We start from the raw sequence: 16,055 nt of genomic DNA, 5'->3' as shown, positions 1-16,055 counted from the left end.
TCAGACTTGTATACGCGGTTTATAGTGTATAATAGTATTAATAGTAGTGTTTTTTCTTTGTAGCATAAAACCGGTTTCCCGTATGTTTGAGCAGATTTTTTCAGTGAAAGATTTGTAGCGGTTCTATTTCTTAGAGTCACAAACGATATGAAGATAACCAACAACAATACTGGATCTCTCATGGTTTTTCAGGTAATGTTTCTTTTTAAAAGGATGTGTCCTCTTAGATATGCTCTCGAAATCTCACACCCCTTAACTTAGAAATGAATGGGTGATGTAGGAGATGGATGAAGTGTGAATCCCATCAAAAATTATCCCAACCGAAAGTATTCTACAATGTTTCTGATGACAATAGTTTTTAGCAACTTCCGTTCGCTGTAACATAATTAGTACCACAATCCAAATTGCTACCTGCATATGGTGGCTCTGCTTTCACTAAACTCAGCCTGGCATTTGAGTGTAAACATTGGGAACGTACGTGCTATATAATATATACTATATATACTAAACTATATATGCTATATAATATATATTGCAAAATGTGCTGTCGTCCAGCACATCGCCAAAGCCCATAACCTGAAAGATCAACTGCCTGGACCGAGCATAGAAGCTTTGTCAACAACCATTCGTTTTGTCACGCTCAACTGCCAAACACTGTCGGGTGAACTCCACCAAGCCATCCTCTCTACACTTCTACGATGTTTCTACGATGCTGTTTGCTGCGCGGAAACACGCATCAGAGATAGGTCCGTCATCATCCTCAAAAATTACACCGTATACTGCGGCGATGCTGCTGAGAAGGAAGTAGGTGGGTGCACGATAGCTTTGAGGAACGATTACAAGAACCTGGTGGAGGAATTAGACTCAACTTCGTCAAGATGCTTCTTTGTACTGCGAGATTGCAGAGGACGTAAACTCTGAATCGTACCTGTCCACGCACACATGGAGACCACTGAAGAGAACAACGAATATGTCCTCTTTGATTAGCTCAATGCGTTGATGTCTCAAGTACTTAGAGAGCAGGTGGAATCATTTTCGGAATTAATGCCAACGCCAACATTTTGCTCGAACAACAATCCAGTGTGCTAGGAAAATGTATCCATTATCTTGCGGAGCGCACAACGGATAACGGTGACCGACTCCAGTCTCTTTCAGCCTCTGTGTGGTCGACTTAATTGAGGAGACAGGCCACAGTATCGCTTCCATGTTCAAGAGCTATCATCGCCGCCATCATCTTAGTTATCAAGAGTCAACATTTTTAACGCCTGACGAGCAGCGCAAGAGGTGTTCGAAGTCATTCTAATTACCCTTTTGAACTTTGAAACCGCTTTCGGCTCTCCTCATCGAGGCCGTCTTCTCAAGGCGCTTCGCACCGATGGAGTAACGTTCGCTCGCCTACTTGATCACCATCCTTTCCGTGCAGTCAAATCCCTCCATCACTATATACGGTGGTGGCCAAGTCTCCGATTCGAAATGCGGATAGGTAGACAATTTGACTTCGTTGGTGACGGAGGTAGACTACAAGCATTTCGTTAAGGAGTTAAATGCAGGAGTGGCCTTATCGCATCCTTGCTGAATATCTTTCTCGTAACTGTCGTTGTTCTTCAGCATACATCCCAGATAACAGAACTCATCGACAAGTTCGATCGGTTCTCCGTCCATCCTGGTTCCCGTTCGAGGTTTCGATGAGATCCACATCTCCTTGCATTTATCGAGGCGTATAAGTAGTCCATAGGCTGCAGCTAGCTTAGATACAAGGCCGACAACATGTTGAAGTATCGCGCTGCTTTCCGCCAATATAACAACATCGTTGGCGTACTCGTGATGGCGCTAAGACGATGTTGACAGGACACTGATTGACTGTTCTTCGCATTATGTCATCGATGACGAAGTTGAACAGGAAGGATCCTGCCACAGCCCGTTTTCTTACTTCAGTTACCACTTCAAACGTTGTTGTACATTCGGCTGTTGTTAGCACTGCAGCAGTTGTTTGTTGATAAATGTCATCAAGTAGGCGAACGAACGTTACTCCATCGGTGCGAAGCGCCTTGAGAAGACGGCCTCGATGAGGAGAGCCGAAAGCGGTTTCAAAGTTCAAAAGGGTAATTAGAATGACTTCGAACACCTCTTGCGCTGCTCGTCAGGCGTTAAAAATGTTGACTCTTGATAACTAAGATGATGGCGGCGATGATAGCTCTTGAACATGGAAGCGATACTGTGGCCTGTCTCCTCAATTAAGTCGACCACACAGAGGCTGAAAGAGACTGGAGTCGGTCACCGTTATCCGTTGTGCGCTCCGCAAGATAATGGATACATTTTCCTAGCACATTGGATTGTTGTTCGAGCAAAATGTTGGCGTTGGCGTTGATTTCGAAAATGATTCCACCTGCTCTCTAAGTACTTGGGACATCAACGCATTGAGCTAATCAAAGAGGACATATTCGTTGTTCTCTTCAGTGGTCTCCATGTGCGTGCTAGAAGCTACTTGGGGCTTCTCTTAATTAGTTTTTTTTTTTTTGGAAAAAGTAGGCGTGGAGTCTATCAGTTTAGTTGTGGAGAGGTTGGTCGTTTGAATTGTAGATTGAATATCGCCTTTTTCAGGCTCTGAAGAAGGCGATATAGCCGAAACGTTAGCCAATAAATTTGTTTAACAACCCCGTGTACAGCTTATCAAACTCGATAATATAAATTCAACTATGCCGAGGTTCATTGAAAGTCGAACTTTTCAACAGTTTTTTTTACAGTATTCAATTCCTTTTTCCGTAAAACCCGTCACTGCCATAAATAAAGTATATGGTCGTAAATAAACGAAAAAGGACAGCACAGAACTTGCTTTAAACAACAACAATGTCCTATTAATTGCAAAAACATTAATTCAACTAACGCTCTATATTTGCATTATAACAGTCTTTAATCAACTCCACTTCCTGTTTTCTCACCCCTTCCTCCTCCCTCCGCTTTCTGATGACAGTATGAGGAAGATCAAAACGCAACTCAGAATCCGAAATTTTACTCCTCAGGCAAGTAAGTGCCAAATATCATTTATAGCTCGTTCTTCTCAATGGAACCACACACATAGATATTTGCAAAATCTTCTTGATTCAGCTACGACTATTTATACTCCTTTTCCTTGGGAATTTTCTTTGTCCTCGCGTGTCATTGATTTCTGAAGGTAAATATTTTGAACACTGAAACATCACAAAGTTATTGGACCTAAGTAGAAAATCCAGAAAAAGTGCAGACATGAAAACATACACCTTACAAGTAGGTTTTACCTCATTTTTATACATGTTCCTCGTCCTGTAAAATCTTATCCTTACTACAGAACGTGTCGCATTCGCGTGTCGCGTGAGTTGACAATATCACTCTCAAGCCGTCCTGTATATTCTTGATACTGCGAAGAGTGGAGCTCCTTGTCTGCTTCAAAAACATGCTCTAAAAAAGCAACTGATCTTTGTCCTTTCTTCGGTTCAACAACTTCGCCTAATGAATGTAGATTACTTAGGAATTCATCTCAGAGCGAAATAGCCAGTGAAATAAAGGCACATCGTTTCTTTAAAAGGTCCAAAACAGTGGCAGGCACCGCAGGATGATGAAGGGTAGATGCTATCGCGCAGCAGTTAAGTACTAGCGATACCACTGCGACCATAGAATACACTTTCCGCCTTTCTTACAAGAAATTCATTATTCATTAATTCAGAAAATTGTACTCTGTTTGTTAATTGAAGCGCAGCGGCCGCCGACTTCAAAAGAATCGTTAGAAGCTGCTATTCTTTTTAACTCAATACAAACCAGTTAACCATAAGTTCATCGGATGTCATGAAAGTCATCAGCATTATGTTACCTATTATTACTAACATTCTTGCACCGCTCAACATGTATGTATGGACGTATCTGCTGTTGCGCTTACTTTCTTGCAGGGAACAGAGACGGCGTACAATGATGGATCGTATGGGATGATGCCATTCTGGTAGTTTCACTAGAACCCCGGGCAGAAAAAGCAGCGACCCGACGGGTTCTCAATACAGAATAGCACGGATTTTGACTGAAGTGTTACTGCATGTACGATGCTACTGTATTGCATGTGATGGTCAGCTCGCGTCATTCAAGTTGGGCCTCGATGAATGACGTGCCCTGGCCACTCGCCTCAGAATGCGATAACTTCCGCGGAGCTCTAGTTTTTATTTTCTTTTTCCCCACATTAGTTTATGGATATCCCTACATTAGTTTATGGATAGGATTATTTAGTCTTTGCAAATTCCTTTTCTATTGGTTTCACCGTCTGCTTTGCGACTACGGCGTTTTAAGACCTTAAGTTGTAGAAATTTCATTTCTCTATCATATTTTGCGCAGTTGTTTGCAATTAGCACAATTCGTAGTCGTAATCCTAAAGAAACTTTTTTTCCTATTCAAGTATATTCCTTCTGATGTCAGAACTGAGTTTGCAGGAAATGAGTATCTGCCCCACTTTTTTTGTGACCGTGCGTAGTTGGCGTTCTTCAAAGACGGATTTTCGGATGTCACTGCGCCTACGATTGCGAAAAAAAAACACTCATCATTCAAACCTTCATGAAGAAATGGAAGAGGAATTCAAACAATAACAACTAGAATATTAGTTGTGCCCTAACAACAGCGACAAAAACCTAGCGATAAAACTAATGGAAAAGGAAACTGATAGATCTTATTCATGGAAAATCTTGCAAAGGAAAAAAAAGAAAAAAGAAACTTTGAAATACTAAGAGAGCAAAGCTCCGATCAAGAACGTGAAGCGTTACGCCGATACAACACTTTTACGCCGACTTTGCGTCAGCTCCCTGTCCCGAGACGATACTGCCTATGACACACATACAAGTCGAATAAAACGACCTGATGCTTTGTACTGTTGCGTAAGCGGCTACACTCGGAGTGGCACAGTGGAGCCATCGGTTACGGTCAAGTTAGGACCATCGCTTGTTTCACTCGAGCTACAGGTGGATGAAGCTGGTCAAGCTCCCACCTGGCCCCACCGCTCATCTTCGAGCACAACCACTTACGCAACTGTGCCCGAATTCCAACTATGCCTTCAAAAATGCCCAGTTTTACAGCGCTGCTATGAGATCCCATACTACAAAGGCTTCCTCTCTCAACAAGCATACCCTGCACTGTTTTATGATGATAGCCTAATACAGCATAATATGCAGGGAAGTGTGCAGAATTTTCCCCTCTTTCTATCTGTGGCTTTCTGGATTCTCCTACGTTTACGCATGAGAAGAAAACATGTAGTCCATTCCAGTGAACAACTTTATTTTGAACCGGTATCTGTGCCAAGCGTATTTTTGATACTTTAACAGATGTCGCAGTGGTGTTCGTGTTTCCGAGAACTCGTCACTTATAGAGAAAATACAGTTATGGTTATATTAACAAACTTACTTTAATGGTCACCTGCGGTCATTCACCAGTAAAAGAGACTGAGGTGAAATTTTGCGAACCGAATCATATTGGTCAACAGCTCAGCACTTACGGTTTTTTTCTTCTCGAAAAAAAAATCTGCTCATTTTTAGAAAACGTTGAGTCCGGCACCTGGCACTGTTGAATGGGTTGTTGCTCTTCTTCGGAAAGAAGTTCAGATTTTGATGAAAGGCGGAAAAGAAGACAATCGTAAGACACATTTGTGACTGATTCTTTCAGGTTCCCGTAGTCCTTGTTTTCATTTTAATGGAGAATTTGAAAGAAATCCAGTATTGTCAGGTTCATTTCATGCATAATTTTATGTCATGTTGCTTTATGCAAGCCGTCAACAAAAGTTCTTTTTTTATGTTATGGCTACTGTCGTCACACATCCGTGTTTGCCACCAATGATGTGCGATAACAATCAAATAGATTTTTATCAAGACTGGGAATGAGAGAAAAATCCCTTTTTATTGCAAATTAATGGAGACTTCTGCTGTTGAGAGAGCCAGTGAGTCGAAACTCCTGAAAAATTAAACTGTTCCGAAGGTGTCCTTTAAACAATTTATGTGAGTCACTTATTAGAAGTTTCGTCCTTTTTTTCAATAGACGACTCTCGCAAAGATTACTACGTATTCCCAGTTTAACAACAAAGCCGTACAGTAGCCAGAAATAAAACCAACTCCCTCTTGACATGTTTCTGAACTTCTGACTGCAAGAGAAAAAGCTCGTTGTGAACATTTCTAAAATTTGTGGAGTTTGGTCCTTTCGTTTTCCACTGCCTCCTAACTTTTCAGAACTCCGCCTCACCACTTTTTTTTAACATCGCATTTTTATGCTAGTGCAATGCTGTACATCAACCGCAGCTCAAAAAAAAAAACAGTGCAAAGTGGATGTTATAACTGTGATTAGCATTTAAAGTCATTCCGAACGTCCTAATCTAGTTAAAACCTTTTCAATTAGACTTCTCTAAACTGTTAAGAAGTGATACCGCTTTATACAACCTTCCTTCTTTCTCTTTTGCTTGATAAAAATGGTCTAGAAACAAGAACTGATAAAAAGATTTAACCGGCATGCTTCAGTTCCTTCCTCATGTTATCTGCTAATATAGACGTGATCAGATAAAGGCATAATACTAGCGTTAACTGACAGAACCGTAATAGAACCTCATGATGGCTGACGATTCACTTTGCGATCGCAGTTATTTCGCAATAGTTCTGGGAACGTAATTTCAGGATTAACCCTCGTTTAACTTCGGAGTCCACGAGATGGTTACATCGTTATTTCGGATCGTCATCGCCTCGTTCTTGATTTGCTTGAGTTTTAGCCAAGATCGGTATTGACCTTTCTTTATTAACAGCTAACGTTTCAGCGTTATTGCCGTCGTCAGAGCCGAGAAAATTAAAGCAATCAGTGACTTCTCCTTTCACGACTCTCATCACCTTGCAGAAAGCAGATCCATATCCCATTCAGCGAATAGACGTGCACTTAGGAAAGCCAACCAGTTCTCTACTGGTTTCTCTCTCGTGAACTTAATGTGGGAGCAATGGTGGTTGAGAAGATTGAAGCACGTGTCCAACTCTGCCTGTGTTGGGAAAACGACGCAACAATCATCTATGTAACTACGATACAGCACAGGTTTGCTGCCTAATATAGGCTTTTCGATTTTGCACATGAAAACTATGGCGAAGGCAAGTCCCAGCTTTTGTCCCATAAAAAATCCGTCTAATTTGTCGGTAGTGCAGTCCCGAGCATAGAAAAGTAGAGCAATTTAGGCACTAACTTATCAGTGTCATGATCTGCCTAATGCTCAATCTGGACAGGTTTAGGGAAGCCTGGTGTTGCTTGAGAAGATCGTGAAAAGGTTTCATCCCGATATCTCTTGAAACGTTAGTATAAAGTTACGTTACCTCAAAGGACACTATGACAGAGCCACATTTGAATGCGGTACTGCGAAGTTGTTTGAGGAAGCTGCTCGAAATATTGAGGCGGATAGGGACGTTTCAAGCAGCTCGTTCCAGACTATACTGAGCAGCCAAACAATTCTATCGGGAAAAACAATACCACTTATGATAGGTCTCGCTTTGAAGTCACATCGATTGATCGAATCGAGACCATTTCCAAAAGACTCCTGAGTTCTTATTAAAATGTATAGGAAAGAGAATGCAACTGAATCATTCCTAAGACGTGTACTACCTATAGTCTGTTTAGATGTCGATAATGCTTCCTAAACTCATTGGCGGAGGATGAAATATATAGACTGTCAACATCACGATGTTCCCTCACTACGGCCTTGTCTAGTTTCTACAAGGCACCAAATTCCCCCCTCTGGTCACAGAAGAAAAATCTAGATGAGCTCGCAAAATCGAAGTTTTTGAACCAACGCGGAGCATGCCGTACAATACGTCATGAAAACACCGAGCCAACTCAGTTTCAACTGGTTCCACAAAAGTGTAAGGAGATGATCGAGGAACTCAAGAAGAAATTCGGCAACAAGCTTGGGAATCGAGCTAAAATTGTTTAAAACGTTGTCGATAAGTACCCACAAAGCGGCACAGCAGAAAGCTGTGCCGAAGAATTTTCCTCCACAATCAATCGAAAATGAATTGACAGTTATAAGAAACAAAGAGCCAGAGTCAAACGTGGTGATCGGACACGACCCCCTCGAATACGACTTCTTCTTCTCTTACATACTGGAAGCTGGTTTTGAAGCTGGATTCCGAGTTATTGAATTTTATTCAAGATCACACACTTTTCGGAGAGCGACCGAAAATCGGAATTTTGACACATTTTCCCATTCCAAAAAATGGGACGGCGTTTTAAAAAATCAGCCAGCTATTCGGACAGAGGAACTAAAGTCCCTATGGGCAAAGTTTCTCTAAAAAAAAACTACCTAGAAGATTTCTTTTGGTCCTTTTATTTAGTTATTTATTTGCAATCTTCCAGACCTAACAATCTACACAAAATCTTGGCAATTAAACTCCATTATATATACTTTTGAACTGCTGAAAATTACATATGATCAAATTCTTCATCTTTTAGAAGTGGTTTCAAGTTTCTAACTCTTTTGCATAAATTCGGCTCAGCTGTGTGTTAAACCTGGGTAACCCCTGTACCATTGTCAACACGTTCTACATCTTCAAACCGAAATGTTGATGCTTCTACTGTTCTACGCTTGAAACTTTGTATAATATTTTGTAATATGTGCAATTATTTAACACTTCGTAATATTTCGTCCTCGTTATAATGTTATCCTTCATCCACTACTGCCCACCGCACACTCACTTAAGACCCCCTTTGCAACCCCATTTACGACCCCCGATGGGAACATCCCCTTCATGCTTGACTCTGCTAAGAAGAGGTGAAAATAGACCATGTTGCGAACGAAATCGAGAAAGAGATACTGTAAAGAAAATCGCAAAATTGCGACCAAAAATAGATTCGACGTGGGGCGCCGAGAAGAACACAGCAGTCTGTGTGGAAATCAGAATCACGTCTCTGTATACTATAGAACAGTAGCAGGAGTACAAGTAAAACAGTGTCAGACACATTGTCAGAAAAAAGGAGCTCTATTGGGAATGTTTTTCAAACAATCACAACAGTTTCGATTGTTTTCGCTTACATTGCCCTACACGTCGCAACACGCACGCATGTTTCTGTTTGTCTGATGGTCTAAACTTAAAGGATAAAGTGTCTGCCGTTAATCAATGCGACTGTGATATGCCACGACACTCACTTCAATTCAGAATCGTTTGAGGTTTACGAACATGTAATTGGCCTATACAATGAGCTGCGGGGGCTAGCCGATGTGTCGAGTCTGTTTTTATTCTCCCAGACAAGTCTGGTAGCAATTTATCAACCTCGAAAGGGTGAAAAGCTTGGTAAGCACTAGGGCGGATTTGAAAATCCGGTCCATCGTGCACACAGTGGAACATCTTAACGACTGCGCTACACTCGTCCCAGTTAAACGTAACAGACGAGAATTCTGGACACAACCAGAATTACAACACTAATCAACTACACACGCGAAAAACTAAAGCGGATAAATACCACCAAAGATACATCGCGCAGTCGAGCAAAACATATCCGCCAGAGAGCAAACCAAGGGAGCATTCACGCAAGTACAACTACATTAACAGAAGAAAACTGCCGAAATTGCCGTTGAAAAAAAAACCTCGTGGTAATGACAGCAGAAAGAAGCGTTTGGAGTCATAAAACACAGCAATTCGAAAATGTATTCTTCTTTTTCGAAAGTGGATTGCGAAACTCACCCGTTACCGAGCAAATGGTAACGAGACTTGCTCTCCTAGCGTCAACACCACACTGTCTACTCTATCAGGCGTAGTGCACATATTGATGAATTATAGTAGAGTCAAGACGACATGAAGTAGAGTGCAGTTGCGGGAGCGGTTGCGCTAGAAGAGGTGCATTTGAGAGCACAGTTTAGGATCGTGTGATGATCCTGGCTACCATCGTTCATTGCTGCAGTTCGCGATGGTCTCATCTTTATTTCAACCGCTATCTCCATCGCACCGCTTCGAACACAACCGCTTACGTAACTGCATCGTGTTTCACGTCGCTTTGACCCGACTATAAACAGCAAAGATGTACAAATTAAAATCTTGACAAGGTTCGGTGATGACCTTAACCTGCAGATCCAAACAAAACCAACGACTACATATGGTCTTCCACCGGTTGTACTGACGGAGGAAGACAAAAATTTCTTAGAAAGCGGAGATATGTTTTTTTTTTCTCGCAACACAATGGTTCAAAAAAAAATTGAAATCCACATACTTCAGAAAGATTATCACTCCACAACTTTAAATTAGGTTGAACCTATATTTTTTACACTTTGAAAAAACATTCGCGTTTAGAAGCTACTACACGTATTTCTTCCTGGAGGCTAATGGAGGACAATCTTAAACGGTACTCAAATAAAGTCGAACGCAGTGGGCGCATTCCCATAGGGGTTGATCAACGCCATCCACTTAGTATTTTATCCTTTAGGTGTCAAACTGTTGGGAAAATCAAGTCTAGGTCCTCTTGTACTTCTCAACTACAGAAAATATGAATAACCATAGTGTCCACTGCTGTAATCGTTTTTCCGACTCTGGCTGGAAAGCCCTATAAGTTGCTCGCTTGCAACTTTGCGAGTGTTGCCTAGAACCGCAGAGAGACGACAGCGGATACAAATGCGCGAAAAGTGGTCTTCGTTCTGACATGTCGCCTTGAAAAAAGAAGAAAATTCTTGAAAAATCATCTGGAAATTGCCTCTCTCCCCTAGCAACAAACAAAAATCATCAATCAACATGAGCAACGCCAAGATCAGACATCGATGAAACTATGCAAACCCAACACTGTCGGAACAAATACGTGATATGTATCCTTCTCTAGTTTGAATGGTAGTTTCTTCATTATTGTTTTCTGTCTGCTATTCTTCTCTGGGCAACAGCGTTTGGCAATGGCCGCCGAACTTTTATTACACTTAAATATCCCCGTAATATTATTGTAATAAAGAGGCAGCGCATCAGTTGACATCGATCGTAGAGTATAGTGAATGAAGTCATTCCACATTAAATCCTCAAAACTCAAAGCGCAGTGAGTGCCTATTCTCTTCACCATTCTTAATTGGACAAAAAGTTCTTTAGCTGATAAAAACCTGCCACTGAACCATAGTATCTATGCATCATTATATTCACACACCTAATATTTGACATTTGTTCATGCTAACCCAGATTTTTACGTGTTCGAGATAAACGTGCCTTCTGAGTGGAGTGTTAGAGAGGATCGCGGGAAAAAGTGGCGGAAAATCACGTAATCAGAAATGTCGGAACACCTACCTCACATAAGGAGATTCTCGCTTAAAAAACCTAAGAAAGGTCAGGTGTAATCCGCTCACTGTAAATGACACATCTACCAAATGAGATAGTCCACTATGTTGGTAGCACCGGTAGTACATCACGTGAAAGATTCGTGATACTAAGCGAAATTCACATTTTCACATCCTTTTCGCAAAAAGAACTAAAACGATCCTCTTGTGTCAATGCACTTTCCAACAATGTCGTTCCCATATTCAAGCCGGATTTTCAATAAATGAATATAGTTGTCGTAAAACGTGTCATAATGACTTGACGCGACACGTCTTCACTGAAAACGTGCACTGCACTTCATCCAGAGTATGCATAAAACTCCCCAGACCTCTTTTCTTTTCGCTTTCTATTGTTTTTCTTTTTTTTCGTTCGTTTTATAGTACATGGTTAGAATAACATAGTCTTTGAAAACTCTATTTCCATCTTTAATTTGAATTTTTAAACATTTCACAAGGATTCGTACTGCTGTTTTACTTCTTCATGCATCGATATGATAAATCTAAATAATTCGTCTTTGGGGAGACATCAACAGTGAATTTTGTCTCCTTGAGATATTGGTTATGTAAACAGAGGTCACTTCGATGCGTGCCTTGGAAAATCCTAATCGGATCATGCTCCTTTAATCCAGACTTTCTTTTAGATCCATAGGTGTCGGCATGGGAGTTGCCATTATGATGCAAAACGCCGGTTCTTTTGTTGGTGCTCCTGCTCCTTCTACTGACCTTTCCTCAATACATGCTCAGATCCGACGAGCAAAGGTGACCCTTTCAAGATAATTTGACTTGAAAAAATGTGCGCAGCATGGTCTTTTAATTTAGGCTGAAGGAAGAACAGTAACTATGGTAAACGGGGCATTATATTTCGACTACCAAATTGTTGCAAAAATCCCTCCACACTTCGACATCGGTCTGTGAAAGGATCCATTCGGAAGATTGCTAGTGCTTCCACTGTGATACAAAGTTGCTTGGTCAAATGAATTTCGTTTAGTACACATCTTCGAGTTTAAGTAAAGTAAAGTTTCTGGCGTTAATCAATCGTCTTGGGATGCGCCCCCACGTTCACTTCAATTCAGAATCGTTTGAGGTTTACGAACGTGTATCTGGCCTATACAATGACTTGCGGTGGCTAGTCGATGTGTCAAGTCAGTGCTTTTATCATCCCAGACAAGTCTGGTACCAATTTATTGACCCCGGAGGGATGAAAGGCTTGGTGAGCACTAGGGCGGATTCGAACCTCCGATCGATCGTGCAGGAAGCGGAACCTCTAACTGCTACACCACACCCGCCACTCGAGTTAGTCCATACAATGCAGATGTTAGTCATATTTGATTATTTTTCATGGCAGTATTGAATTACCAAAATAGTGTTGAAGCAAAAATGGAAGTTCAGCAAAAGACACGATATAAAGAAGTTTGTGATGCTCTTCTTTGGGCATTAAAAATGGTTCTTCAAGAGTTTTCATAATGAATGTAGGTTACCACAAAGAAAACCTATGGTAGACTCCAAAAAGTACAACAAAAAAGGTGTTGCAACCTGATTTGCTTTTTGTCGTATGACTGGCAACTGAGTTTCCAACTTTTCTTGCCGTGGGTACAAGAAATGCCCGCAAAAATCGGCTGACTGCTGCTGACCTACCTTTAGCGCCGTGCGCATCCGCGTAATTACGGCTGCCGCTCCACAAGCTGGGCAACCACCGCATCGGATCACCTAGATCCGCTTCCCTACTATCCCCAAACCAACGCCGCGCGCGATGTTCGCATCGCGATGGGAGGTGGAAACTGCCAGTTTTGAAGGGAGAGAAGTGAAAAGCGAGTTGACGCAACAACTTCTGATATACGAATATTGTAAAATGAGCGCATGTTATGGGAAATTAAGGAGAAAAAGTAAGTCTTTCTGTCCAATTAAAAGAATGTCATCAGAAGCATACTAGAGGGTGATAAGCTGAGTGATAAGAGTGATATGCGTGACCTACATTGACCTCACTTGAGAAACTCCACTCAGACAAGGATTATAACAAAAACATGTTGCAGAAAAATACTAGCATGGATATATTTTCACACATCCCATTACTTCACACATTTCACGCCTTATCTGTTCTATATAAACTCGCATCTCAAAAGTATGTGTATTAGTGGCGAACAGAAACAAAAACAGAGACCTCTGTATCTGCGAGATACATGTTTAGGTACTATGCATGTCTGTGAGACATTAGTCACGCCTCTCTAGGCGTAGGATGGCACTTTTACTTAGCTAGACATGTAAAAAGAAATGTCTAGAAAGCGAAGAAAAAAGTGAAGGAATAAAGCATAGCAGGAATACCCAGGCATCCCTTGCATTTTCAGAGATAAATAGGTGGTTTCCATCTCACAATTCAGAACAAATAATAAAAAACGATAACAAATACTACCACTCACATTTATAAACGCTGTTTCAACTATGTGAACTTCTTAAACTCTACTTAATATGAGGTTTCAAGCTACTTTTATCACAAGGCCACTTTCCTCTTTTTGTTCGCATCGTAAGAGCGAGCTGCAGGAGCGGCGAAAAACGCGGTGAAGTGTTTCGTGATTCCAAATATCGTCTTGCAAATTGTAGTACACCACACAAGTCGCTTGAGACCGTTTATGTACGATACCGCACAGATCGAACACCGAACAAAGAATGAACCACTATCGTTTCATACTTCAGATTTAGTTGAGAGGAGATAGGTAAGATGCCAGTGTGATATCAAGACAATCTCAACTGGGATAATCAAGCCAGTGTTATAACAACTAAGTGATAATACACATGTATGATATACACAGCAAAGAGATTTATGTACATACAAGAAAACTTGAACTGAAACTAGGAACACAAGAATAAAATGGTTATGAACGAAACGAACAAGTGACGAGGGTAGGGTGATTGACTCCAGGTATCATTGTCGTGTCGATTTCGGTGACAGGGGCATAGTACAACAGAAGCCATCAGGCTACTATGGCGATTGTGACGCAGTCAGGGGTGCTGCGGTGCAATTATCGACGCTCAATAGTCTCCTGGCGGCACATCATGACGGTACCTCTTGACTGTTCCCCAGCGAGCAGAGTTCGATCTAGCGTGACATAGTGGCCCCAATCAGATTTCAAGGTACCTTAGTACCTCTGAACCTTCACCTCACACCTCACAGCCGGATGTAGACGATCGCATGTACAAATACAAACAAACCTAGGAGTGTAATGAAATAGACATGTGCCACATGAAGCCTAACTCCAATCCGCACAGCACACGCGTTCTACAGCATACATACCATAGTCGGTGCATGTGCTCCTGACCTATCACTTTAAAAAAGTTGGCGTGCGATAGTCGGTGTATGTGCCCCTGACTTATCACTTTAGAATAGTTGGCGAAATGACCCCTTCAACTGAGCTTTCTGATACCACGTGAAGGAACAACGGAGATAGAATAATGGAGATGTCGAAAGAGATAACGCATTTGTACGAAATATGGAGGCACTGTTTTGAGACAAGCCACTAAGGCTGCCCGCAGAGTTCAGAACCGCGCAGCGAGAATCGCCGCTGGTACCGATGCGCGCGAGAAACAACTCACTTTCAGTAGCGTCTTTTCACTGGCAAAGTATTCGCGCACACTTACGACACTACAAATTATTATTTTCTGATTTTAATTTTCTACTTTCCCGTATTTTCCTGTGCTTGCCAGGTAAGTTTTATTTGTCGTTTTTTTTAAAGTTCATTTGTTTATTTATTTGTTTGTTCGATGCTCCTTGTGGTCGCACACTCTCCTTTTTATGTTTTTGAAAATAAAACAAATAAATAATAAAATAAATATTTGCCACATTCACTCACTTCTAACTCCTATTGAATGACAATAATAACACTTCATACGACCAGCCGAATATTTTTTTTTTTTTTTTTTTTTTTTTTTTTTTTTTTTTTTTATTTTTTTTTTTTTTTTTTTTTTTTTTTTTTTTTTTTTTTTTTTTTTTTTTTTTTTTTTTTTTTTTTTTTTTTTTTTTTTTTTTTTTTTTTTTTTTTTTTTTTTTTTTTTTTTTTTTTTTTTTTTTTTTTTTTTTTTTTTTTTTTTTTTTTTTTTTTTTTTTTTTTTTTTTTTTTTTTTTTTTTTTTTTTTTTTTTTTTTTTTTTTTTTTTTTTTTTTTTTTTTTTTTTTTTTTTTTTTTTTTTTTTTTTTTTTTTTTTTTTTTTTTTTTTTTTTTTTTTTTTTTTTTTTTTTTTTTTTTTTTTTTTTTTTTTTTTTTTTTTTTTTTTTTTTTTTTTTTTTTTTTTTTTTTTTTTTTTTTTTTTTTTTTTTTTTTTTTTTTTTTTTTTTTTTTTTTTTTTTTTTTTTTTTTTTTTTTTTTTTTTTTTTTTTTTTTTTTTTTTTTTTTTTTTTTTTTTTTTTTTTTTTTTTTTTTTTTTTTTTTTTTTTTTTTTTTTTTTTTTTTTTTTTTTTTTTTTTTTTTTTTTTTTTTTTTTTTTTTTTTTTTTTTTTTTTTTTTTTTTTTTTTTTTTTTTTTTTTTTTTTTTTTGTTTTTGTGTGTTTTGGTTTTTTTGTTTTTTTTTGTTTTTTTTTGTTTTTTTGGTGTTTTTTTTGTTTTTGTTTGTTTTTTTTTTTGGTTGGGGGTGTGTTTTTTTTTTGGGGTAGGAAAAGAGGGGGGGGGGGGGGGGTGGGGGGGGGCGGAGAGGGTGGTATTGGGGGTGGGGTTAAGGGGGGGGGGTGGGGGGGGGGGGGGGGGGGGGGGGGGGGGGAAGGGGGGGGGGGGGCC

General features: G+C 39.9%; 2 protein-coding genes across 3 annotated transcripts; one reads left to right on the top strand and one right to left on the bottom strand.

Annotated features, from left to right (window-relative positions):
• Positions 1–1,518: 1,518 nt before the first annotated feature.
• RB195_023716 (uncharacterized protein) lies at positions 1,519–3,290 on the bottom strand (the record flags this gene model as incomplete). Its single annotated transcript, XM_064211242.1, has 4 exons — positions 1,519–1,830; positions 1,931–2,047; positions 3,122–3,166; positions 3,276–3,290. The coding sequence occupies 4 exons, from the start codon at positions 3,288–3,290 to the stop codon at positions 1,519–1,521; spliced, it is 489 nt and encodes a 162-aa protein (XP_064067123.1).
• A 2,123-nt stretch (positions 3,291–5,413) lies between these two features.
• Positions 5,414–12,211, top strand: RB195_023715 (uncharacterized protein; the record flags this gene model as incomplete). 2 transcript variants are annotated; one of them, XM_064211240.1, is made up of 5 exons in its annotated part: positions 5,414–5,452; positions 5,541–5,637; positions 6,972–7,065; positions 11,938–12,055; positions 12,116–12,211. In XM_064211240.1, 5 exons carry the CDS (start codon positions 5,414–5,416, stop codon positions 12,209–12,211), a joined length of 444 nt encoding a protein of 147 aa, XP_064067121.1. The 2 variants fall into 2 exon arrangements, with proteins under 2 accessions (XP_064067121.1, XP_064067122.1); XM_064211241.1 differs by lacking the exons at positions 5,414–5,452; positions 6,972–7,065 and having other exon boundaries at positions 5,573–5,637.
• Between the last annotated feature and the right edge of the window lie 3,844 nt (positions 12,212–16,055).

Source organism: Necator americanus, chromosome X, assembly GCF_031761385.1.
Source record: "Necator americanus strain Aroian chromosome X, whole genome shotgun sequence".
Taxonomy (NCBI): Eukaryota; Metazoa; Nematoda; class Chromadorea; order Rhabditida; family Ancylostomatidae; genus Necator; species Necator americanus.
The sequence above is the reverse complement of the archived record's forward strand: the minus strand, read 5'-3'. Positions and strand labels throughout refer to the sequence as shown.